The sequence below is a fragment of the Bemisia tabaci genome, chromosome 2, assembly GCF_918797505.1.
Source record: "Bemisia tabaci chromosome 2, PGI_BMITA_v3".
Classification (NCBI taxonomy): Eukaryota; Metazoa; Arthropoda; class Insecta; order Hemiptera; family Aleyrodidae; genus Bemisia; species Bemisia tabaci.
In genome coordinates, this window is record NC_092794.1 from 35,327,707 (window position 1) to 35,354,487 (window position 26,781).

At 38.0% G+C, this 26,781-nt stretch overlaps 1 protein-coding gene and 1 long non-coding RNA gene across 9 annotated transcripts; one reads left to right on the forward strand and one right to left on the reverse strand.

Annotated features, from left to right (window-relative positions):
- Window positions 1–20,633, forward strand: LOC109040887 (transcription elongation factor 1 homolog). Of its 7 annotated transcripts, none has more exons than XR_011899317.1 (6): window positions 1–160; window positions 672–705; window positions 7,234–7,374; window positions 16,140–16,280; window positions 17,420–17,513; window positions 19,754–20,633. XR_011899317.1 is itself a non-coding variant. In XM_072297220.1 (5 exons), exons 3-4 carry the CDS (start codon window positions 7,259–7,261, stop codon window positions 16,270–16,272), a joined length of 249 nt encoding a protein of 82 aa, XP_072153321.1. In that variant the 5' UTR covers window positions 84–160; window positions 672–754; window positions 7,234–7,258; the 3' UTR covers window positions 16,273–16,280; window positions 19,754–20,633. The 7 variants fall into 7 exon arrangements, 2 of the variants coding, with proteins under 2 accessions (XP_072153321.1, XP_072153322.1); XR_011899315.1 differs by having other exon boundaries at window positions 84–160; window positions 672–754; XR_011899316.1 differs by having other exon boundaries at window positions 84–160; window positions 672–754; window positions 19,843–20,633.
- Window positions 19,022–26,647, reverse strand: LOC109040888 (uncharacterized). 2 transcript variants are annotated; one of them, XR_011899320.1, is made up of 3 exons: window positions 26,500–26,647; window positions 21,120–21,228; window positions 19,022–19,160 (listed from the first exon to the last, which is right to left on the reverse strand). It is a non-coding gene; the product is annotated as an uncharacterized lncRNA (long non-coding RNA). The 2 variants fall into 2 exon arrangements; XR_002009892.2 differs by having other exon boundaries at window positions 19,024–19,160; window positions 21,071–21,228.
- Window positions 26,648–26,781: the final 134 nt, after the last annotated feature.

Consider the following 26,781-nt stretch of genomic DNA (forward strand, 5'->3'; position numbering starts at 1 on the left):
CGCGGCTCGGAAACGCCTGTTCATGGATTGGCTTCATCGGCGATCCAGTACTTTGCGACTCTATTGTACTCTATGTGTTCAGGATCTTGGTTATGTTGGGTGTTCCGTAAACAAAAGCCGCCAAGGGCCAAGCAGTAGCAGTCCTTGGTATTTGGTATGCCTACAGTCATAGAATAATAAGGCTACGCCTATAGAAGAGTCACTCTCGCAGATTTCATGACGAAGAAGAAGAACAGGGACCTGGAGCTCTTGAGCTGGAGCTGGCGGGTATTGTTTACATTCAGAATGAAAATGGTGGCAATAGCCAACTGTAACACTCTAACTGTAGCTGATCACATCTGATTTTATCAGTCATCTGGCCAGCATGAGCACGACGAGGCTGTGGAAATCGTTTCCGTTACATTAATTTTGATACTCAAACTCTTTTACTCTGTGACGATGACTTTTACACTTACAAAACATTAGACTCTTCGTTGGCACCACTGACTACATTTCGCAACCCTGCAATTTGCTGGGCCCTACTATTACATTTGACAACCTTGCAAAGAGCTGGCGGGTTCAGAAAAGTATAGGGCAACGGGACCTAACCAAACCTGGACACAGCAGGCGAGAGTCACAACGGCCACTTACGCGAGTGACTCTTCTATAGGCGTTAGCTTTATTATTCTATGCTACAGTCCTTACCCATGCTGCAGCCCGATAGACGTTCGTAGATTTGTTCCTGACGATAAGTATTTAACCAGGTTCACGTTTGGTCAGTTTCACCATGTTGTATTATAATTTTTCCGAATCATTCCTTTTAGTCACATCTAGGTACTGCATTGCTGCTTTCACAGCTTATCAGACATAGCTTCATTCTCTATCTCACTATTCTTAGATGAGGTAGCTGAGTTTCCGTAATGTTACTTACTCATGTTCAATCAGATGGAATCTTGCTTGCTTCAGATGTAAAATTGACTTCCTGCTAGAGCTTTACTTTTCACAAGTAAAGGGCCCCGCACACTCCTTATTGGAAAGTGCACCACAATCGATTTTTAATGTTTTTATTGCAGTCAATTCCTCTCAAGATGCTGATCAAAAGTCACCATTGCTCCAACTTTCTACAATGCACTGTAATTGCACAATATGCCCTTAATTACTCAATTATTCGGCATTGATGTGTCAAAAGGTCAAAAGCCTGATGTAAATAAAGAAAAACGTAGCCCATGTCTGTCTTCTTATCTGTTCCTGCCCACTCAGGGGCTATCTCCCTACCTCTCTTGTCCGTTTGACATAAAATGTTTTTTCTGACTTTCCTGTTCTTATGCTCCTCACAAAACTAATTTGGATGGTCAAGCATAAAGGCGTGCGGGATCCGAGATAAGACTGCTGCTCGGTGCTGGAGTTTCTCTGATATTCTTGTTGACACACAGTCAACCGTTCACCCTGCTTGGTGCTGAAATGAGAAATCTTTCTGACTCTTCATCGCCGATCAATTGAATAATGACGGGTGTATTGTGCGGAAATGGTGCATCATATAAAGTTGGCATAATGATGACTTTTGATCAGCATCTTGAAAGGAATTGAATGCAACATACAATTAAAAATCGATTGTGGTGCACTTTCCCATGAGGAGTGGGTGGGGTAGCCTACATCTAAGTTTTTAACATCTGGATGTATTGCTGTACATGACGTTTTATACTTAGATCAGTCTAATCCACAAAATCTGAGGATCTATCAAATTGTGACTTGTGACCCACCTAATGAAAGAGCTGTGCCTCTGAAAAGCGGCCAAGGAGTTTCTTCAAAAACCTTCTCTCCGCACAAACATCAGACTGTTGACGTGCTGCCTGCAGTCTGGAATAATCTTTTAAGTAATTTTGTCTATCCAGTTTTGCTTGAATTGGTGTCTATTATTAATTCCAGTCTCATAAGTTTGAATTTTGATAATTTCTTTAACCTGTCAAATCAGAAAAGATGTAAGTATCCCTATTTATTGCATCCTGTCTTCTCTACAGCATCGATCATATTTTTGTTCTTTACCCTCAAACTACAAGATACCTAAATTTACATCATGCAGTTTAACAAGTGGTTTAAAATTGATGAGTTAGTTGATCAAACTCTACAAATCAGAACTTCCATCTTTCAATTGCATTAATTGATTAAACTCAAAATCAGTGATCTTTGCTCTTCTTAGAGCCTTTATCAAATCATTCCACGTCAATCATCCTCACTTTTTCCGCTTTTCAAGATTTTAAGATTTATTTATTTCAAAAATTTAAATTTACACAAGTAAAACAAAACAGCTCCATATGCCAAAAGTGAGCTTGTGTGGCATATGTTACTAAACCAAATAAGATAAACAACAAGAAAATAACTAAACAATGGTTGGCATAGCCTGACAGAACAAAAAAATAATATTTTTAAGGCCCAATAGAAAGAGAAAACTTCACAAAAAAAAAAAAAAAAAAAAAAAAAAAAAAAAAAAAAAAAAAAAAAAAAGTGAAATTGTAGATGCAGAAGAAAAACAAAGTATGAGTGAATAACTATAACAAGTGGTAACTTAAATAATTGTTAATTAATTGTTAAATGAAGAGGAAAGTAAACAGAATTAATTGGAGTAGAGGGCTCTCTCCAAGGCATTGAAAAAAGTGATGAGCTTAGTGAATATTCTCTCTAAAAAGTGAAATTGCAGATGCAGAGGAAAAACAAAGTATGAATGAATAACTAAAATTAAAAGGAAAAGGAACAGAATTTATTGAAATAGAGGGCTCTCTCCAAAACATTTAACTCATTAAAAAATTTAAAAAAAGGATATCCTTTATTTCTCCTAATTGTATCTATCCTGCCAAAAGGTAAAACTAATTCAAAGGATCCCTCCCCCTAAAATTATAAAATGACTCCTCTTCAGGAGCTGAGTCTTTAAGGAAGAACGGGAGCAACCGAAATAGATCCTGCTCATAGAGCCTATGCAGAGACATTACACCAAGGAGATTAAAAAGCTCCTCGGAGGGATATCTCTTCGGAAGCTTAAGAACAACCTTGATGGCCTGCCTCCGCAAGCGAAGAAGAGGCTCTAGAACAGCTGCACACGCTCCCCCCCAAACCCCAATGCCGTATCCTAAGAGAGACTGAAATAAGGCAAAATAAACTTCCCTGAGTGCGTCCCTAGGAATAAATCTTCTAAGGTTTACTAGAGAAAAAAGGGCTTTCCTTAATTTGGGTACAAGGTACGCTTTTATACGTACGCAAGGTACGGTTTGAGGTAGCCAAAACCCTAGAAAAGTTACCTTTAGTCCGATTATGTACTTTCACGTTTGTTTTGTATTCCTAACTTTGTCCAGAAGATAACTAAAGTGTGTAATGCATATGCGCACAACATAATTTGTGTTGTTCTTAAGATTTTGCAACCTATACTTCCACTTAAAGAAAATGTCGGCACTACCAGTGTCCAGGAAATTTTGCAATCATCAACATGGCAAAATGCCACAATATTGAAAGAAAATCCGAAGATATAGCATGGAATGCAGCAATGCTGCATGTCCCTCAACGTTTCCGTACCCTGGATATTTCAAATGTAAACGTAGCAAATTTCACTGAGCAAAATTGTTGATATTAATAGGTATACGGTCTATAGGACAAAATCCTCTCTTTCTCCTCCCTAATGCATATTGATGGCAGGGCCGGATTTACGTTTTTGGCGCCCTGTGCAGAAATTTTCGAGGCGCCCCCCTCGCACGCCCCCCCCCCCCCCCCGCCCGCGCATTTCCCAACCCGACGGTCTTCTTTGGTTACCACGTGCTAACTCTAACTAAATACGAATTTTCTCGAGTGAGTGAATGATTCTGGGGCAGAAACCAAAACCAGGTACCCGTTCCTGTTACTGTTATCTACGAAACTAAGAGAAAGTTTGACCCTTAAAGTCTGGGGTCAGGTCATTTAAAAGATGGAACGCAATAAATCAATAGTTCCCTGATGTAATTTTTCAGAGTTTGGAAAAAAAAAACCCAAAATTTGGCGCCCCTCAAAATCTGGCGCCCTGTGCAGCTGCACCGATGCACCATAGGTAAATCCGGCCCTGATTGATGGTGAAACTACCAGACCACGTATCTTGATTTGCAATGTTGTAGACTTCCTATCATACTTTATTCCTTACATAGAAAACCTCTCAAGGTCAAGTTTTGACGAATTCGGAGATTTTTCTTCTCTGTTTGATGAAAACTCTGAAAACTTCAAGGAATGAATTGGATTTGCTCTCTCTCACCAAGAGGAAATGGGAACAGATGTTTTTAAACATGGCAAACGAGATACATGGTCTGGTAGTTTCATCGTCGATATCTTATTTGTTATTGGCCATACTCTGATTTAAATCATGCAACTTGAAAAATTCTGTTATAGTTGGTCGGAGGCATTGGCGTTTTTTTTTTCCTCCAGAGGGTTTCTTTTCTTTTTTCAATCATAGAGATGAAAAGCAGCAGTATTGCAAGAAAATAAATAATAAAATAAAATCCTATATACAGAGAGTAACTAAAACAGTTGATGAAGAGGGAGGGTATGGATTCGATCGAAAAATGAAAACATGAATCGATCGACACCGATTCGATCGACACCGATTCGATCGACAAATTGTTAAAAAACCGGTGTCGATTCGATCGACATGAATCTATCGAAAAATGAAAACGTGAATCCATCGACAGTTAATTTAAAAACACCCGTATCGATTCGGTCGACATGAATGGATCGAAAAATGAAAACGTGAATCGATCGACACCGATTCGATCGACAACCGTGAAGCGATCGACAAACCCGTGAATCGATCGACAAACCCGTGAGTCGATCGACAAACCCGTGAATGGATCCACAAACCCGTTAGTCGATCAACAAAAGCCGTGAGTCGATCGCTAAATCCGTTAATCGATCGACAAACCCGTGAGTCGATCGACAAACCCGTGAATCGATCGACAAAAGCCGTGAATCGATCGACTAACCTGTGAATCGATCCGATCGACGAAAGCCGTGAATGGATCGACAAACCCGTGAATGGATCGCCAAACCCGTGAATGAATCGCCAATCCCGTGAATGGATCGACAAATTCGTGAGTCTATCGACAAACCCTTGATCGAATTTTGTCGATCGATTCACGTTTTCACTTTTCAATCCATTCATGTCGATCGAATCGATACGGGTGTTTTTAAATTAACTGTCGATCGATTCATGTCGATCGATTCACGTTTTCATTTTTCGATCGATTATTTATCGAACGATATTGAGGGATAGGAATAAGGATCGGGAATCCTGCGATGTCTGTCACATAAAAACAACAACATCAACAAATTGATCAATTAAAAAGAAAATGAGATTGGTTTGTGAATAATTTCTTAATCTATTTCATTTTGGACCGATGGAAATAACAATTTACTCTTGACAATCCACAATTAGGTAATATTTTCATTATTCTTGTTCACACTCGAGGTACCGCCATCTTGGTGCACTCGTTTCGGCCTTCATGAGCGAGAACCAATCAGAATTGGATTTTTTTTTTAGGCCACTTTCAGCCCAACCCTGGCCCAACCAAAAGTGAGTTGTCTTAACTCTGGGTATAAAGGGACTCTACTCAATACAGAGTTGGCTTGTTTTCTCCTTGTTTTGTGTAGCCAAAGAGTACATTGATTATTTTTGTTTTTTGCCATGTATGCTCTGGCGAAAGTTTTGTCATCTCCTCCCTATTTCTTCTTCTCTCACTTCTTGGAATTTTCCCGTAGCTCATGATATATTGCACGGTACAGGCTACCATCTGGGTAAAAAGATTATTCCTCTTTAAAAAATATTTGTTCCCTAATATATTTTCTTGGTCTCATTATACATATATTTTTTTCTCTGAATGTATTTGTTTTTCTTTTAATATATTCTCTTGTTTTGTATTATATTTGCTGCAAAAATATTTGTGAAAATTCTATTCATATATTTTGGCGACTTGCCGCCATGTTGCCACAGTATGATGTGATACAGAATGAATATTTTTGTGAGATAAGTGGTAAAGGAGCAGACGCATTACAATAGGAAGCACCTACCTATTAACTTTTCCTTCCAAGCAGAACGTTTTTGAATGTTACGTAGGCACAATCTTAAAGGAGCAGTTTTCGTCGTTTGGAAAGTGATCATCCCACAAAATTTGAAGAAAACTGAAACTTCGATAAGAAAGCGTTCAGTCTTTCAAAACTTGCCAATGATAACCAATAGGTATTCATTTCTTTATCAAAGAGGGTTTAAATGGGTATCATCCCTGTGGAGAGCATACAACAAGCAAAGGGGTTTTGCCTTAGGGTTTTTATTCAGCCCGTCAAAGTGGAAGATTGTCACAGTAATACTCGCCGACTTTGTATGTTTCATTCTCCACCTTTTACAGCAAGAAATAGTCAATTTAGGCTGTGAAAGGGACGTTGTACAATAGTTGCCAAGGTAAAATGTAAAAAAGCACCTTAGTCGGCATACCATATGTAGTACATGATACTCCAATTATTCGAACCCTCTAGAAACGTTCTGCTTAGAAGGTATAGTTGGTACTGATTACAATGAGCCCGGGCCGTCATTACCCATCTCACAAGAATACTTGTTCTGAATTACACCACACTCTGGCAACATGGCCAGGAGTCACGAGAAAATATAAATGGAATTTTTATAAATATTTTTGCAAAAAATACAGAGAAAGGGAAAGAGGGAAGAGAGGTCAATACATTTAAGATAAACAAGTGTATTCAGAGAAAAAAATTAATATAATGATTTTATGAAAAGCAAAATATGTCCGGGGGAGAAAATGTATATCAACGGTGTAAGTCGGCAATCACATATCTCGTTTGCGGTGTCTGAAAATCTCCGCCTCTTTGTTATTTTTTTAAAGGAGAACAAATTGACATCACTCCTTGAAGCTTATGCAAAATTTTCTTCGAACAGAGAAGAAAAACCACGGCAGTTTTAAAGAATTGCCGTTGAGCAGTTTTCCCTTTAAAAAATAAGGTATGACAGGAAGTCTGCGACGTCGCAAATTGAGTTATGTGTTTGCTGACTTACACTGTCGGTAAACTGATTACTGAAAGCAAAGCATCATTAGGGAGAAATATTCTTTAAAGTAAAAATTTATTTTATAATCTGTTCATCCCGGCGGCGCCCATCGCACGGGCCAAGAAAGTGTTGGAAGTGTCTTGAAAGTGAATTTAGTTTTCTAACTTCAAATTGTACCCTCTTTGCTTTTACAGAATCGGTTTTTTGTGAAACGTTGAAATGGGAAGGCGCAAAAGTAAACGGAAACCACCGCCGAAAAGGAAAGCAATTGAGCCACTAGATATTCTATTTAATTGCCCCTTTTGCAATCATGAAAAATCGTGTGAAGTTAAAATGTAAGACAGCTTTTCAGGAAACTTATCAATTACAAAATTCTTTCATCAACAAGCAGAAGGCTTCAAATTTTAGTTTTCACTTAAAAATGGAAGAATGGGCCACTGCATAAGGTCTGATCCAAAACCAATCGGTGTGAGCTGAAGTAGAAGGTTCATTAAGGGCTAAGGAACAATACCGCCCAATCGATGATTTTGGCGAAAATGAGGCGATTCCTGTCAAATCATTCAACTGGTAGCTGTCTGTCTGTTAAGGTTCAACGAGAGGTTGGTGTGTTTTATCAATTCATAATTACTGGTTGAGAGGCTGTTAACGGGCTAATTTTCAACTGGTGCTATTTCTGCCTGTTAGGTTTCAACTAGGACTTACAATTAGACAAAACATTCGTTCCAGTTCTTCGCGTTTCACTGGTTCATAAAGAGCCTGATTTGACTTCCTGCGCTCGGTTTGCGGACCCTGCCACCAGCACCCTCCTCTTTGGAAGGGTTGTTCCGTCGCCTAGTTCAACTGTCAATTGATTTTTCGGCAAGGGTTCCCTTCCCAGACAGTAGGTAGATACAAGCCTGATGTAGGATATGGGGAAACTAATCATGATAATGCTCTATTTGACAAGTACCTTGTCTTCCTTAAGTAACTAGAGGTTGAAAATTAGTATACTACCAGTTGAGACCCGCTTTGACAGGAATTTGTCGACTTTGCCGCTTTCTTCAGTATTAAATTCAAAAGCTGATATTTTCAGTTTCTTTCCAACTCTGTATAGGAGCGCATGGGTTTCACGGATCAAATGGTCGCGCGAGTTGAGTCTGTAGAGACCCAGACTCAAGGCGAATTTTCGTGAGTGGGTTTGGTCGACTCTCTCAATCAGATCGGCAGGGTTGCAAACCAAAGGAGGAAAACGCTCTGATGCAGTCAAGAACTAAATTCAAGCCGGAATCTCTTACTGAAGATGTGTGAATGTGGAAGTCATCAGCCTGATGCCTGAATATTGCGCGTGTCCCGCAAAATTCGGCAACGAAGCTCAGCGACCATCGGATAATGTTGGATTTGTCTGAACTATTCGAATAGATTTGATGCAAATCTGGACTAAAATTACTCGAATTAGCGAAATTTCATCTGTTGAGCGATGACTGTTGACTTCGATATTCATCCACCAAAAAATTCAGCGTGTGTTTCCGACATTAGCTGCTTGATGAATTTTGGTCAACTTATTTGCATCCATCCACTTTTCAAATTACCTTGGGAGGAGGGTCGAGAATTTTAGATGTGGTCGTCATTGGTGTCAGCATGAAAACCTAACGCAAGCGCACCGTCGACCAGAGGGAATTTTGCTTCTCTGTAACGGAGGTTGGTAGTACCTAAGTGGATATCTTCGACTCAACCCACTCGCGAAAATTTGCCTTTGGTCGATTTTTTCAAACAGATTGGCAGTGTTGTAAACCAAAGGACTAGAAAGGGCCCTTTTTCATCTTTGCCTACCGAGCAATTTTAATCATTAACACTTACGGTGGCTCGTCAAGCTTTAGTGACGTGGTCGAACTGGCATGCGATATCGCAAAAAATCTCGGCAAATTTTGAATTCGTAGCGAATCAAAGGACGACAGCATCTGCGCGTAAGCCTAAGGAATCATTCTAAACCCAAAAAATAATTCAGAGAAATGAAAGCAGAATAGTGTTAGGAAAAAAAGCTTGCATTCGATATAGAAATCGATAGCTGTATCGAATGCGAGATTTTTTCCTAACACTTTTCTGTTTTCTTTTCTCTGCATTTTAGATCCAAGAAAACGCATTTTCGCAGATCAGGCGTTCTTCCGCCCATTTAAACCAGTTTAATTTTGCCCGTCAGTCCGGGAGCACTTGTTCATCTTTGGGGTCCCGTGGGACCGTCAATGATACAAGTTGGCGAGATGGCTTGATCTCTTCGTCTTGATGTCCTGAAACAGAATTTTGATGCTGCCAGGCTCAATTTTTCCCGGAACACCCTTAAATTCAAGATGGCGCCCAAAATGGCCGCCACGGGGGTGAAGTGGGTGAAAGTGACTCCCATGGTCGACATGTATGTCGATTCCTATGTATTTTTGGTCGAAAATTTCGAATGTATGCTTAAAAATGTACTCCGACTTCTTAACACCCTTAAATCCAAGATGGCGGCCAAATTTCCCCTCCAGAAAGTCAAACGGCCTCGTGTGCTCCTATACGGCATGTGAGGTATCTTTCATACCATTTTTTGGGCCGTAAAATCGAAAAATGATGTTAAATAATCCTTTGCGATTCATTTAAAGCCTCAAACTACAAGATGACGGCCAAAATTGCTGAAATTATTGAACCAAAAATTCTATAATAGCTTCTCATATCATGTGACGTATCGAACCCCATAGATTTCTGGTTGTAGAATCCAAATCTTGAATTCAAAATTCACCCCGGCCCCCTGGGAAGTCCAAAATCCAAGATGGCAACCGAAATTATCTCTTACAGGATCATATAGTCAGCTTTGACCTTAGAATAGCAAGATATGTATCCAGTTACAGGTTTATCGGGTCGTAGAATTCATAAATGAAGGTTAAATCAACCTTTCAAACTATTCAGAACCCCCCCCCCCCTTCAGTATAAATAATGGGCAAGATGACAAATCATAATGAATAAAGGATTATGTGGCTTTAGGAAGATGACACTAAACGAGATAGGATTGTCTTTTTTTTTTTTTGGCAGAAATAAAAATGAGGTTTTATTTACAGACAAAGTAACCAAAGGAGAAAAGGTTCATAAAGCGACAAGATACACACATCGAAGGTGTTCATTTTTGGAAAAAAACGAAGCAAGCACAGGTTTCTGATAAGAAATTAGGGCTTTTTTTGTTTTTCTCTTGGTTCAGTCTTTTCAATGGGCATTGGAAGGAAAATAGTTTTAAGGAGAATACTAGAAGAGGATCCTTTCAGGATGCCTCGCAACTTATCCTTTGTAATATACTTGTAATTCATAAACAAGAGCACTAACACTAAACAATCAACTGCATTTTGTAGCACCTAGCTATTCGTTGAAATGTAAGATATTCTTGGTAACGCGAATATTGCTAATTAACTGTTACCAAGAAAAGTTTACCAAGTGTTACCAAGAAGTTCAAAAATTTTCGATCAGAGTCAACTATTGTGAACTCCAATGACTATCCGTACAAAACTGAGGGGGGAGAGAGTTCAGCTCAGGCAGTTTGCAATGGAATATTAAGGTAAGGTAACGTCGAGAGATCTATAATTTTGGGTCTTTTTGTACCTCATCAGTAGATCACACTCGTCATGTGAATCCAACTGAAAATCTCGCAAAATCCAAGACGGCATCAAAGCTCAAGTTCGAAGTATAAGTTTTGTATCACAAGACGGCAAGTTTCGTACTAGTACTCATTGGACCTCAAAATTTTTGACTCTGATTGAAAATTTTTGAACTTTTTGGCTTTTGATTTCACTGACGAGTGTGATCTACTGACGAGGTCCATAACAAGACCCAAAATTATATATCTCTGGGCCTGATGGCCTCTACTTCATATTCTGATGCTAATAGCCTGAGCTGAACGCTCTTCCCCTTCAGTTATGTACTGCCACGGTGCGTTTTAAACAATTTTAATGCGGTCAACATACCACCCGCGATTTTTTTGCGGAAATGTCAACTAGAAGGCCTACTGATTGAGGAACAACAAACCGCGAAATCTGTGATGGGGCCGTTTTTGAGAAAATGCGATTTTTCGCTTTTTTGGCGGGAATTTCGGGTCAAGGCGCTGAAAAAGTCAAGTTAGGCTGTTTTTGTAGTTCGTAAATGCATATCCTATACATTTTGAGTCAATCAAGTGCCAGTAGATAGCTATTCGTGCATATTGCCCAAAATTCATATCCTTAAATCCACGACTTTTGGGTTTTTGGGGGGTTAGTCAAGGAGAAATCCGAAAAAAAGAGGGTTAACCCGGAACAAATTGCTTAACAAACTTTTCCTACGTAAACTTCTTCAGTGGGTCCTATTGAACAACATACCAAAAGTTTACCACGGTTCGCTCCCGGAACACCCCCCCAAATTGCCTAAATTTCAAAATGGCGGCCATAATAAGGCCTCTGGGAGTTCGATTTTTTTAAAAATACGCATACAGTGTCATGTGAGGTGTCAATTCCTATGTAATTTAGGTCGTAGATTTCAAATATGAAGTAAAAAAAGTCCCTTGATCAAAAGGGGGTACCCCAAATCCAAGATGGCAGCCAATTTGGAAAGTCAAGTTTTTAAAAGTGGATTTTTAAAAAGTTCGCGTGATAAGGCAAGTGAGGTATCATTTCTTATGTAATTTTGGTCGTAGATTTCATTTATGAAGTCATAAAAGCCCTCAAGTCAAAGGGATTGCTCCAAATGCAAAGATGGCGGCCAGCTTTGAAAGGCAGGAGGGTGAATTTTTGAAATGTTTACGTGACATCCCTAGTAAAATAGAATCAACCTGACGTCAGGGTATGTTTCATAAACTACCCTGAGTCAGATTGATATCAGCCTGAATTAGTCTGACTCAGGGTAGTTTATGAAACGTCAGGTTGATTCTATTTTACTAGGGATGTCACGTAAACATTTCAAAAATTCACCCTCCTGCCTTTCAAAGCTGGCCGCCATCTTTGCATTTGGAGCAATCCCTTTGACTTGAGGGCTTTTATGACTTCATAAATGAAATCTACGACCAAAATTACATAAGAAATGATACCTCACTTGCCTTATCACGCGAACTTTTTAAAAATCCACTTTTAAAAACTTGACTTTCCAAATTGGCTGCCATCTTGGATTTGGGGTACCCCCTTTTGATCAAGGGACTTTTTTTACTTCATATTTGAAATCTACGACCTAAATTACATAGGAATTGACACCTCACATGACACTGTATGCGTATTTTTAAAAAAATCGAACTCCCAGAGGCCTTATTATGGCCGCCATTTTGAAATTTAGGCAATTTGGGGGGTTGTTCCGGGAGCGAACCGTGGTAAACTTTTGGTATGTTGTTCAATAGGACCCACTGAAGAAGTTTACGTAGGAAAAGTTTGTTAAGCAATTTGTTCCGGGTTAACCCTCTTTTTTTCGGATTTCTCCTTGACTAACCCCCCAAAAACCCAAAAGTCGTGGATTTTACACCACCTTTTTACACATTTCGGGTCACGTTTTTAGGGTTTTTTCTCTTTTTTCGTGATTCTAGGGAAAACGGTCGAAAAAATTACATTTTAAGGGCGGAGCTGATAAATCGCTGTTTCACAGGATTAAATCAAGTTTGGAACTATTGACACATGTTTTCTACAAATAAGTGAATTGCAAATCAGGGCTTATTCATTAGAATAAACGATGACGTTAGCAGTTGTAATTAATTTTTTGAACGTTTAAAATTGAAATATTTCTTAAATCCACACGCTTCACGCCTTTTAGCCGCAATTCTTAAAACTTAAATGTCGCAAATTGTAAAAGGGAGGTTACTTTAACCCTCATTTATGAATTCTACGACCTATAAACCTGTAAATGGATACATATCTTGCTATTCTAAGGTCAAGGCTGACAATATGATCCTGTAAGGGATAATTTCGGCGGCCAACTTGGATTTTGGACTTCCCAAGGGGCCGGGGTGAATTTTGAATTCAAGATTTGGATTCTACGACCAGAAATCTATGGGGTTCGATACATCACATGATATGAGAAGCTATTATAGAATTTTTGGTTGCAAAATTTCAGCAATTTTGGTTGCAAAATTTCAGCAATTTTGACCGCCATCTTGTAATTTGAGGCCTTATATGAATCGCAAAGGATTATTTAACATCATTTTTCGATTTTACGGCCCAAAAAATGGTATGAAAGATACCTCACATGCCGTATAGGAGCACACGAGGCCGTTTGACTTTCTGGAGGGGAAATTTGGCCGCCATCTTGGATTTAAGGGTCCTTAAGAAGTCGGAGTACATTTTTAAGCATATATTCGAAATTTTCGACCAAAAATACATAGGAATCGACATACATGTCGACCATGGGAGTCACTTTCACCCACTTCACCCCCGTGGCGGCCATTTTGGGCGCCATCTTGAATTTAAGGATGTTCCGGGAAAAATTGAGCCTGGCAGCATCGAAATTCTGTTTCAGGACATCAAGACGAAGAGATGAGGACATCAAGACGAAGAGATCAAGCCATCTCGCCAACTTGTATCATTAACGGTCCCACGGGACTACATGTGCTCCTGGACTACGTAGTTCTGATCCCTTGGAGCATCACCTAAAAAAGCTTCAAATTGACTCAAATTTTATACAGCCCATTATTTTCATACATAGAACCGATTGCCACCAGGACCTCGTCGATTTTCCTACATGACGGAAATGAGCCCCACCCTAGGCTGTTGTCCTTTTTTTTCGCTCAAAATTCAAAATCTGCCGAGATTTTTTACCTACTCGATGCGATAATTTTGCATGCCAGTTCGACCCACGTTACTTGAGCGTGACGAATCACTCTAAAGAGCGACGCCAAGAATGGCTTAATTTGGGTCAGCGGGGATTTTTCTGAAACCGGGCCCAAACGATACCTTATGATACCCTGAGACTCTGATAAAAATTTTAGCTTGAGTATACGCACGGTTTTTGAGGAAATGGGTTTTTTTTGGGGCAAAGTTGCCAAATCGCCATCATTCTGGACAGCATTTTTACAGCAAAAAGACGGGAAAAAAGGACGAAAAAGTTACACCTTTCAAAGGTGACCTTTGACGGGTTTTGGCTGTAAATGTTCTTATTGGGCCCCTGTGCTTATAGCTGTGTTCAGTTTCAAAACTTTGGGTCGTACGGTGGTCCAAAATGGGGAGAGATCGTGGACAACTCAGGATTCTTTGTCAAATTTTTTAAAAATGGAAGTAAAATTGTCGGTTTAATACAGTTTTCATGGCTATCAATGTTCTTAACGGTCCTCAATGCATTAAATTGTGTTCAGCTTCACAAATGTTCATCGTGCAGTGGTCCAAAATAGGCGAATTAGTGGATAAATTAAGATCCCTTGTCAACCTTTTTAAAAATGAAGTAAAGCTGTTGGTCCCCTGCAGAGTTCAGATTCCGGAAAGACTCATGTATTTAATTTTTTTTTAATTGTTTCTGTGTGTCAGACCGTATTGTTTATGGAACTTTGTTATAGATTAGATTATGTACCATTATTTCAATAAAATATGCAAACCTTCAGAACTTTAAAAAAAAATAAGAAAATAAGGAAAAATGGAAAAAAAATTAAAAAAGATTTAAGCAGTTTAAAACAGAATTTAAAAAAAAAGAAAACAAAAACAAATTTAAAAAACGAGAAAACAAAAAAAATTGAAAAAGTCTAAAACAAAAACAAATAAAAATTAAAAAATCAGAAAACAAAAAAAAAAATCAGAAAAACAGAAAAAATAAAAAAAATAAAAGAAATGAAGAAAAACATAATTTTTTTTTTTTGAGTTTTGTGGCCTCTATTCCTTTAAAAACATATTTAATACCTACCTAAAACTGAGGTAAAATGAACAAAAAACTTCTTCAAAGATCAGTGTCAAGAGTGCCAAGACTTGGTAAAGAAGCTTACCCATTATTTGTAATGCAATGTAGAAGCATATAATGCTACAAAATCTAATCTATAACAAAGTTCTATAAACAATACGGTCTGACATACTGTAACAATTAAAAGAAATTAAGTACATGAGTCTTTCGGGAATCTGAACTCTGTAGGGGACCAACAGTTTTACTTCATTTTTAAAAAGGTTGACAAGGGATCTTAATTTATCCACTAATTCACCCATTTTGGACCACTGCACGATGAACATTTGTTAAGCTGAACACAATTTAATGCATTGAGGACCGTTAAGAACATTGATAGCCATGAAAACTGTATTAAACCGACAATTTTACTTCCATTTTTAAAAAATTTGACAAAGAATCCTGAGTTGTCCACGATCTCTCCCCATTTTGGACCACCGTACGACCCAAAGTTTTGAAACTGAACACAGCTATAAGCACAGGGGCCCAATAAGAACATTTACAGCCAAAACCCGTCAAAGGTCACCTTTGAAAGGTGTAACTTTTTCGTCCTTTTTTCCCGTCTTTTTGCTGTAAAAATGCTGTCCAGAATGATGGCGATTTGGCAACTTTGCCCCAAAAAAACCCATTTCCTCAAAAACCGTGCGTATACTCAAGCTAAAATTTTTATCAGAGTCTCAGGGTATCATAAGGTATCGTTTGGGCCCGGTTTCAGAAAAATCCCCACTGACCCAAATTGTGCCAAAAAACGGTCGTTTTTGGCGTCGCTCTTCTTGTTCAGGAATCAATTTTCAGACCACTTTCTCTGTGATTGGTTTCCCTTGTAAATTTTTAAAGAGATAATTTACAGTATAGTGCTGTAATTCGTACTTTGTCCAGTGACCCATTTTTTATTAAAACCCATTTTGCTATTTGTTTTTTTTCTTCAGGGTTTTTGTTTGTTATTTTATCCATGTCTTTCTCTTGCAATTTACCACCATTTTTTACTGTACTTAACCTTTTCAAGAAGGATAATGGTCCGATGATGATGATGATGCTGCTGTGATCAAAATGGCCACAGTCAAATTTTTAGCTTTAGTTTCAATACTTCTCAGTGATGAGGAAAAGAGGAAGTACCATAGGAGTATGATGTGACCCAAGAAAGACATTAAAAAAGAAGAAAAAAAGAAGAAAAAAAATTATTTTCAGTTCTTTTATTTACTTAGATCCTCATTATTAACCATACCCGTCCTAATTTCAGGGACAAAGCTCGGAATTCAGCCAAAATAACCTGTAGAGTTTGCATGGAAGACTTTCAAACCACAATAAATTTTCTGTCTGAGCCGATTGATGTTTACAACGATTGGGTCGACGCTTGTGAAGCAGCTAATTGAATGTTTGGGTGAGTAATATAAAAGAAAAGTATTTATGTATTTATTTATTTATTTATCAAATTGAGCTAGATGAGCTCAGTTGAGAGTTGCCAAGGTTTACGGACGCAAGTAAGTATTTAAAGGAAGAAGAAATTTTAGAATCATTTGAAAGTATGAATATCTGCAGAACTGTTTCTCATTGACTCAGCCATCTTAGGCCTCATGGAGCTGCCCGAAATCCATAGATATCAGACATTTCAAACAGTATGAGTCTGATTGACTGTGACCATGTTTGTGACCATGGTTGGGAGTCTGATTGACTGTGACCATGGTTAAAGGTCGCTTCACAAAGTCTGTCACCTTATAATTAATGGTAATTTAATTTCCCTACCAATTTTGTAATGATCTGCTAAAGGAAACCACTCCTACAGACCTTGCTTCAAGAAATATTGGTAACAAGTGTAACAGGTAGTATCCTTGAAGGTCAACCAGAACTTCCGCTCCGATCAAAATTCGCTGCTAATTTTGAATCTTACAAGTTTCCACAGGGAAAATCGAAGCAGAAATGTCAGTACTTTCTAACAGGTAAACTGCTCTAAGAATCTTTGCTGTTTTTACAGTAAGACCTTGGTATATCAGATGCAGATACAATGGATTCTGCAATCATTAATAGATCGATATGTTTCTACGGCCCCTGGCATCTACAAGATCAACTTTGTAGGCAGGCCCAGACCTGATGGATAGGTCCTGTTGGTCACAAAATCTGAATTATTTTACACAATCAAGACATCAGTTACCCAAGCACAGGTAGAGGTTAAGACGATACTGTGTTTGATAATCATTCCTTTTTTGCGACACCCGAAAAGAATGACATTGAACTCATTCTTCTTGGACCGATCTTTTTGGTCGAACTTTCGAGGGCCAACTTCTCCCTATGACTAAAAGCTGTTGAAGGCCAAAAATGGCCTCACACCAATTTGGGACCTCTCAGATCAGTCCTGAGCCTGGGACAAGTGCCAAATATGATTTAAATTCAAAATAATTACACGAGTGTAAAAGCATGTTTACTACTCTAAGGTGAAACCAATAAGTTTCGAATTTTTTGAGAAATAATGTTGGCCGTTTTGCTTCACTTTCAACTGTTGAGTTACGAATTGCTCACATACAGGTATGCCAGCTCGCAAGTAGTACCTTGTACCAAGTACCTTGGTGGGACGCCGCGGGCTGCTGCACGTGGCGCACCATGCAACATCGTATGCAAGGTATTGTACTTTATTATATTTGCTACACTTATGTGCAGAAAAATTTCTGTCTCCTTAATTCCTTTAAAATGTTGACATAAGCCTAAAGGATGATGAGCAATATAACTCAGTAAGGAGGATTAATCAGAGCACTCCCTTCTCCCCTAAAAGAAAATGTGATGTTTAAAAAAAAGGACAAAAAAATAAAATAAAATTGGTATGGGACTCTTTTCACACCCTTTGACAAATTTTTATCTCAGGAACAAGCTGCCCTTGGAACGTTCGACCTAAGTAATTTTGCATATTCCTCATGGTTAAGTGGAAGGACTTCTCATGAAGTTTAATTATTTTTTTTTCTTTTCTGCTCACCATCAGGATCACAATAAAGTTTCGGAGTGAAGTAAAAATGTCTGAACTAAACCATCATTTTGCCCTCTTTTTTTATTGTAAATCATGTCATTCATAAAATAAATTAATTGAAGTTTGATCATATGAGGACTTATATGTAACAATAGTGGATGTCAAGTTTTCACATTGTGAGAAAATTGCGTTTGAAGTTTTTGAAGCTTTGCACTTTACTGCCCGTAGAACTGAGAGGATTCTTAGAAAGATTTTCATAAAGGGCAACTCTTCCTGTAAGGAACACGCGTTTTACGACTTATGTAAGTGAAAAATTGATGGAGTAACAATGATCTGAAAAAAATGTGATTTCCGCTATTTTTACTGAGAACATTTTCTCCCGCATGAAATGGACCACTAGACAAGGTACCAATTTAAGCAATCTGATACATGTTTCTTAACCAAAATTTCACGTAAAACACGATGGGCACAACGAAAGTTACCGATATCAACTCCTTACGAAGATATCTAATGATTCTTGATGCGTGAATTCAAACTACCCGCTCATGAAAACTCAATGCTCTATGTGACTCACATTGCGCACTAAACTTTATCATGACAGTTTCTGCGATATAAAAATCTGGCAACTTCAATCTAGACGCTTTGGCTCAGCTATTACAAATAGCTTATAGTTGGAACAACACATGGTGGGAAATGAACATTGTTCGATTAAGGAGCTTGCTGAAACCTTTGTAGTGCGCGATTTGACTTACTTAGAGCTTTGAGTTTCTTGTGAGCGGGCAGTTCAAATTCCTCGTAACCAATGTGAAATAAAATCGTTCATATCCATGTTAGGAGTTGGTTTCAGTAATTTGCGTAGTGCGAATCGAGTTCTACGTGAAATTCTGGTTAAGATAGGTACATGTATCAGATTGCTTAAATTCGTACCTTGTCTAGTGGTCCATTAAGTTTTCAGGAAGAGTAAGGCTGGTAAAACGATTGAAATGAACCAAAATTAATCAATGCTGAGTCATTTAATAAAATTGAACAAAAAACTAAACAGTTTGTAACTTTTACAACAAAAATAAGGAACAAATTTTGAAATCAGTTAAAAATCTGTAATTCTCAGATGGTCCCGATATGTATCATTGAGTGTCAGCTGCAGCCCATGGCCTTTGCGAGAGCAGTTATATCGCAAGTGCTTTCGAATCTCCACGGTGTCCTGCTGCGCTGGCTGGGGAGCACAGTGGATTCTCATATCCGCTGCTCTTACAAATAACATGGTTTTCAGTTCATAGCTTGCAGTAAAATTGGGCTGGAAGTCTGAAACTTTGCAAAGGCATTTTTGAGGGCTCCAGAATTCGAAAAAAGCATTTTCCCTTATAATGGCAGTTGTCAGCGACTGCTGTTGTTACTTATAAGTCCTCATATATTGAAGTGAATGCGGTTAAACTCTCTGTAAATGAAGACTGTTTCTTAATGAGCTAAGCCGGTATCAGGCGATCAAAGTAGAGCTCTCAAAGTGGCGCATCGATGCGGCTGGTGGAAGATGAGTATCACGTGTATGCGCCACTTTGAAAGCTTTACTTTGATCGTCTGATACTGGCTTTACTAAATGAGTGCAGTAAAACCTAGATTTACTAGATTTTTAGGAACCAGGAAACAAAGCTGCAAACTTGCAGAATCCACTAATCCTTCCAAACTATTTCCTGTCCCAATTGCACAGATCAAGTATTATTGTAGTAATTTAAGTGTGGTGACAAACAAGTAAAAGAATCTGAACTGGAAAGGAACAGTGTCTATGTCGCATTCTTGAATCTGATGCAAATGCAGCTTTGAATTTTACTCTTTTAAAACGAACAATGGTAGATACTTTACGAACTTTGTAGATAAATTATTATTTTATAATAATTTTTTTTCAGCCAGCTAATGAAGGATTACATCTGTCTTAACGAAAATATGCTCCAGATAACATCTCCTATCGACGCTATTATCGTTTTTTTTTTTACAGACTTGATTAAAGCATAGAAAGCAAGGAATCTACTATAGTAGCAATCCATCAGTGATCTTGAAAACATACATTGACACCTCTCATCTCGAGACTTTAACTTCGCTTTTGCCAAGAGAATTACCATCAAAATACCGAGTGAAAATAATCCTCCAGCCTAAATTCTGTAATGTAAAAATCCTGATTAAAAAACATAGTTTTACTTCTTGTCAGATCATATTGAGTTTCAGCTGCTTGTCAACACATGGAATTTTTGTAAAAAAAAAAATTGGCTCAAATTTTATCGGTACGAGATTTTTCGTACTTCCTGTGGTTAATGGAAATGAGCCTCCCAACCACAAAGTCTGCTATTTGTTTTTGGGTCTTTTATTTTCTTTCTGGAATGTTTGAATAAGTTTCTGTACAGCCGGACAGCAACTACTTAAAGTTCGTTTATATTAGTGAACTCCAGATCTTATTCATCACAAGTTATTATCTTTTCTCACTGACCCTAAGTTTCCTGCACCGTTGCCCACTTCCTCATCGCAAGATTTAGGAAAGACAGGATTTTTAACGCATTGAATTTAGGTGCGTGTGATTTTTGCCGCGGGCTCATGTGAGCACACTTTACGAAGGCTTGCAGTAATCCAAATCTGTTACTTCTCATGACAGACTCAAGGGTTACCTTTAACTTGAATGTAACTTAATTTAATTCATGTAAATGCTTCATTTTGAGATATGTGACACAAAATTGAAAATGATTGTATCGATCTATGTATATTTAAATCTTTTTAATTAAATGATATGCAAGACTATTTTCACCTAATTTCTTTTTCCAAGATGTTACATAAAGATGTCTGTTCTCATTATCTCCAAATCATGATATTTCATTATCGTATACACTTGTAAATACTATTTAGATATTTATAAAACAATTAATAGGCTAAAAACCCCATTTACAAGAGATTAAGAATTTGAAACTACAAAAAATTACAATAATACAATACCACAAAACAACAAATTAAAGTATGGCATTACAACAAAATAGGAAAACAAAATAACTATGCATTAGCACACAAAGTCCACCCCTTTGCCTTAAATTGAACCAAAGCGAAACAGTCTTGCAGCTCTGGAGGAAGGTCATTCTAGTACCTAACCAGGCTGCAAATAGGAGAGAAAAAAGGAAGTTGGCTCTAAAGAGGCTTTCTAAGAATCGCCCACCATCTTGTAAAGAATAACCAACATCACTAACCTTTTACAGTTCTAGCAACTCAGGAGAGAAGAATAGCCTGTTCACAAACCTGAAGTGAAGCACCAAGTCAAAATAGTTGAAAATAGTCATGACAGAAGAAACAGATAGATCGGTAGAAATTTCACTGTTATCACAGTCGCAAATGAATGTAGGTGATCCTATTTCAAATACAAAAAGCAAATGCTGAGGTGACTCCAGTGTAAAGACATTATTCAAAGAATAAGAAGTCCATTAGGGTGTTTCTTATTTTTTAAATTTTCGAATTCGAAGGAGGTGCTGGTCCTAAAAGTTAATGTGTGGATACATCAGAAGCCTCGTACAAGGAAAAAAATTTAAAACAATTTTTACCGGGTGCTCAAACGACTTAAGTGACACAGGTTGAAATTTGAGATTTTTAGATAAAATAACACTGTTTTCCCATGGGAAACGCCGAGTTACGGCCTGAAAGTGCGAAAATTTCGTCCGTTTCGTCGTATCTGCAACACAAAAGCCGCAAAACACCCGAGAAAGGCGCGCGCAACGAGAGACACTGGGAGCAAAATGGGCGCGCAGCGCCGCGCCGTAGCGCAACGCGCGCGCGCCCTCTGCACTGCCTATAAGCGACATGCCGCACGCACGCACTAAGCTTACGCGGGCCCGAAAGTTCCCGTCCGCTGCAATGTATCATTACGAATTTACCTAGACACACTTTAACATTAAAAAACAGTTGAAATGTATAAATACATCAAAAAGACAAATTTTCTTTGTAAAATATTGGCTATATGTAGGAAAATCAATTTCAACAAATAAAACAGTCGAAAGTTAATAAACTAAATCAAATAATCCACAGTTTACTTGAAGGCTTAGAGCCTTAAAATGGTTGACAGACTATTTTCATTATTTTTGTATGGTTTTATTGACTTTGGCTTTGACTTGTAAGAGATCATGAAAATAATTGTCTTCAAATGTGACCCTAGACATTAGTTAAATTGTACGTTCTGGCGGACAGGTGGATTCGGCAACTCTACATTGTGTCTCATGTCGTGAACAAAGACTCTCTTTGTGTTCGATGTAAGTCCATCATCAAATAATGCAAAGGGAACCAAATTTTTACTACAGAAGTACAGAGGTACCATGCGTGGCTGGATAAATTACGGAGCACAACACTAGCTGTTGTAAGTACTCTTGTTAAAGCTGCGAAACTTCTTGAGGTCTGCGATTACCTCTGGGTCATTTTTCCGGGCCCCAATATGACATACGTCCTCCTCAATGTGTACCTACGCTGAAGAATGCCCGGTAAGTCCAGGCTTCTCCCCAACCAACATTCTAGCCTTTTTTTCAATATCATGGATTTGCCATTTTCATTTCTAGACTCTTGCCCAGCCCCATGGCTACTTACTTCCGAGTATCTTGAGGTAAAAAAAGTAGTTAAATCATAAAAGTTGATAAAGTGACCATGCTGAGCGCAAAATTAAAGTGATGTCCACGCACAACAGGAGGATAGGTAACATCGGCAGGTAATGGAGATCTTGCATGTGTTAGGAGTTAGTGATTTAAGTTCTGACATAAAAAGCCTTAGGATATTAAATATATAGATTATTACGCACAATTCCGCGAGAAACACGATGGTTTTATCAGTTTCCTCCGAGACAAATTCCAAAACTGAAAAAAGCTCTGAAAGTTGATGCTGTAATGGAGGGGACCATGCTAGCCTGAGAGTCCACCTCTGTATCAAGTCAAACTCTCCATGCAAAGAGCGAATAATATAAATTGACAGGGTAGCCACTTCGTTGGGGTTTTCAAAACTAAAAACACGTGTTTTCAGTTTTGACCGCAATCCTGCTGATTCATTTCGACAGTAAGAGTCGGCAATCACACGACTCGGTTTGCGACGTTGCAGCCCTCCTGTCATACCTAGGTACTTTATTTTTTAAACGGAAAACTACTCACTGGCAATTCTTTAAAACTGCCGTGATTTTTTTCTATGTGAGAAGAAAAGTCTGCATAAACTTCAAGGAATGGTGTCAGTTTGTTCTCCTTTAAAAAATAACTTCGAAATTGAGATATTCAGACACCGGAATTGAGATATGTGATTGCGAACTTAAGCTGTCAATTTGCTCCATATCTTAGCATAGAAAATTTAGCTTATTACGAAGGTGGACTCTCAGGAAAGCGGGGATATCTTTTTCTACACGGCCTTAACTTTGAGAGTCTTTTTTTAGTTTTAGGGTTTGTTTCAGAGAAAACCAGTAAAACCATCCTAATTCACGCGAAGTTTTACAAAGGAATCAGTACATGTATTGCCAACTCCCGATATAAACAAGAGCTGCATTTTCATGATCTCTTACAAGTCAAAGCCAAAGTCAATAAAACCATACAAAAATAATGAAAATAGTCTGTCAACCATTTTAAGGCTCTAAGCCTTTAAGTAAACTAAGGATTATTTGATTTAGTTTATTAACTTTGAACTGTTAAATTTGTTGAAATTGATTTTCTTACATATAGCCAATATTTAGCAACTCTAATCTTAATGTCTTTTATTGCTAGTATTGATTGTGTCTGACTCGACTGTCACTTGTGCATTACTATGCACCCAAATCTAACCATCTCTATTGATATCTCTCCTATTGTTTTATAGCGGGGTAGGGGGGCATAATAATTAAGATCCAAATATTCTCTACAAATATCTATATTTTAATTAATTGTATATACACATTGCAACAACCACATTAATCCTTATGTACAGTCCCTGAACGTATTGTAACTCAGCTAGGGCCGGTGGCACACCAGCCCACCCATTATTGTAAAGTAGTTCTTAGTTCTTAGTTATAAGAAATAGAGTTAATACTTTGTAGTTCTCTATCTTTTGAATAAAGAAAAAAAAAAAAAATATTTTACAAAGAAAATTTGTCTTTTTGATGTATTTATTCATTTCAACTGTTTTTTAATGTTAAAGTGTGTCTAGGTAAATTCGTAATGATACATTGCAGCGGACGGAAACTTTCGGGCCCGCGTAAGCTTGGTGCGTGCGTGCGGCATGTCGCTTAGGCAGCGCAGAGGATGCGCGCGCGTTGCGCTACGGCGTGGCGCTGCGCGCCCATTTTGCTCCCAGTGTCTCTCGTTGCGCGCGCCTTTCTCGGGTGTTTTGCGGCTTTTGTGTTGCAGATACGACGAAACGGACGAAATTTTCGCACTTTAGGGCCGTAACTCGGCGTTTTCCACGGGAAAACAGTGTTAATTTATCGAAAAATCTCAAATTTCAACCTGTGTCACTTAAGTCGTTTGAGCACCGGGTAAAAATTGTTTTAAATTTTTTTCCCTGTACGAGACTTCTAATGTATCTACACATCAACTTTTAGGACCAGGACCTCCTTCGAATTCGAAAATTTAAAAAATAAGAAACACCCTAGAGTCCATGCAACAGATGCCAACGGTAAATGTGGAAGAACCAGTATGCAATGAAGATGCATAATAATGATGATTCGCCTTTTACTCATTTAATAAAACCTAAATTTCTGAAATCTTTGCTAACTGCTACATCCACACGATCTGATAAATTGAAATAAGAACTAAAAATAACCCAAATTACTTTATAAAATTATTTCTTACAAACCACACTATCTAATCTTGCCCAAAGAAAATCTCAATATTTAGCTGCCATCTATTGTAAAAAAATTACAATTACAGATAATTACAGACAGTTTCTAAATACAGACTTCATTTTCAAACAGAATCCTTTTGTAACAGTCTGAGTTTTTGGCTCTCTTCCTTTTATCCATACCCATTGTACCCAAAATGATATTTTCGGAGTCGAGTTTTGTACAACCTTTGAAGCAACAACTTTGAGGCACGAGAAAACTGCTGAAAAAATTCGATAGGAATAGTATGCTAATTGATCTTCCTGTTGCTTCAATCGCGTTTATTGAGCGCTCTAGGGACTCCTCGGAGGCACAAAAACGTCTGTCGGTAAATTCTTACACCCCCTTAACATATTATTTAGAGAGTCTCTGAAAATTGAAGGCCCAATTTTTATTTGCTTGCCATGTAACTCAATAAAATATGAGAAAATTGCTGAAAAGTCGATAAAAATCGTACTCTCGCTCTTGCTATAGACAGGGACAGCCATATCCCCTAGCAAAATATGTATTATCTATGCGCTCTTAATGTCCTCCAATTTATTACAAGCTTGTCGAGTTGGGCAAAAAATAACAAAAATCGGAGAGATTCTGACCAAATCAAGCGATTCAGTGCAACTATGAGTTTATTAATTAGGGAAACCTCCCACATCCAAAAGAGTTAATATTTTTTCTTCATTTGTTATAAACATGGCTCTTAATAAAGGGAAGCTGATTTACTGGAAATTTGCCGAGTCATCTAAAAAATTGATAAGATTGTCAAAATACGAGTCACCATCGTGTATCTAGGAGCATATGGAGGGCACAAAAATTACTCTGATCTAGAAACTAATAAGGACACCTTAAATACCAAATGCCGAGTTCAGACTTGAAAAATGAGTGTTCTAGACGATCTCTACTATGCTTAACCCTTTATTTCATAGCATTGCATGAAAGCAACATATGGTTTATAGCTTTATTTCTATGCTGGAGTATTAAATTAAATCAAAGCAAGAAATGATTTTTGGGGAACATTATAAGTCTAATCTCCTTTACTTAAATCGATTCCAATTGACTCTATTGTCGAAAAATACTGTACAATGTAGATTTTCTCTCCAAAATCAACGATTAGGTCATGCAACAAAGGGTTAAAAAGAATGATCGAATCAGCGTGAAATACATGAAGGAAAAAACATTTTTCTAAAACGAAACCCCTCGGTAAGCTTCAAAGTGATGCTAATATGCAACTTTTACGCAGTCCTACGTTTTTATTTTCAAAACAAGCTGTTGTTAAGCCCATCATAATGCCTCCCCGATGCTCGAGCATTTTATGGCATTTTCAGAAGTTATGCTCCTTGGAAGAATTTTGCCACCTCCCCTCCCCAAGATTTGCCAGAAATGACGCCCTCGGATAGATGTAAATGACTGTAGAAATAAGTGGAAGGTAGTTATCATTAGAAATTCCCCGCAGAGGACTCTACATGGAATGAAATTCCAGCTCTGTATCTTTTGAGCCTGTAAAAATCCTTCTCTTCAGTAAAATTAAATGAGGTCCGTTTGTGGCCACACGCTCATTGGACCGTATTTTTAGGGCCAAAAACGGGTTTGATTAGGGCCAATAATTATGAACGGACCTAAACTCATTTTTACTAATCTTGCTCTTGATTTGTTAGATTATTCTGATAACACGGGACAAAGCACATTTGAAGGTTTTTGATGCCTCATTACTTCATCTATTAAATGAATTTTGAATTTCCTGGGGGGGGGGGGGGGGGGGCTTAGATCAACAAATAAACAGACAAGTACTAACAAAACAGGAGAAAATCAAGAAAGTACCAGTAAGTTTTTCTGTGATAAGTTACTCGCTTTTGTGGTAAACAGTTTTGAAAAACGCCTGGAGCATGATATTCTAATAACTATGCCTGACAAATAATCTGACAACCACTGAAGAGCTAAATGTAAAAAACCACAATGATAAAATGTATTTCAGTTGCAAGGAGTCGCTTTCTCAGTTCAATAGTACCTTTCCTAAAGCAAGATATCATGTCTTTATTATCACTTACGTAAGGAGAGATGAGTGACAATGTCAAACTCTATCTGCTAAGCAATGATGTGTGT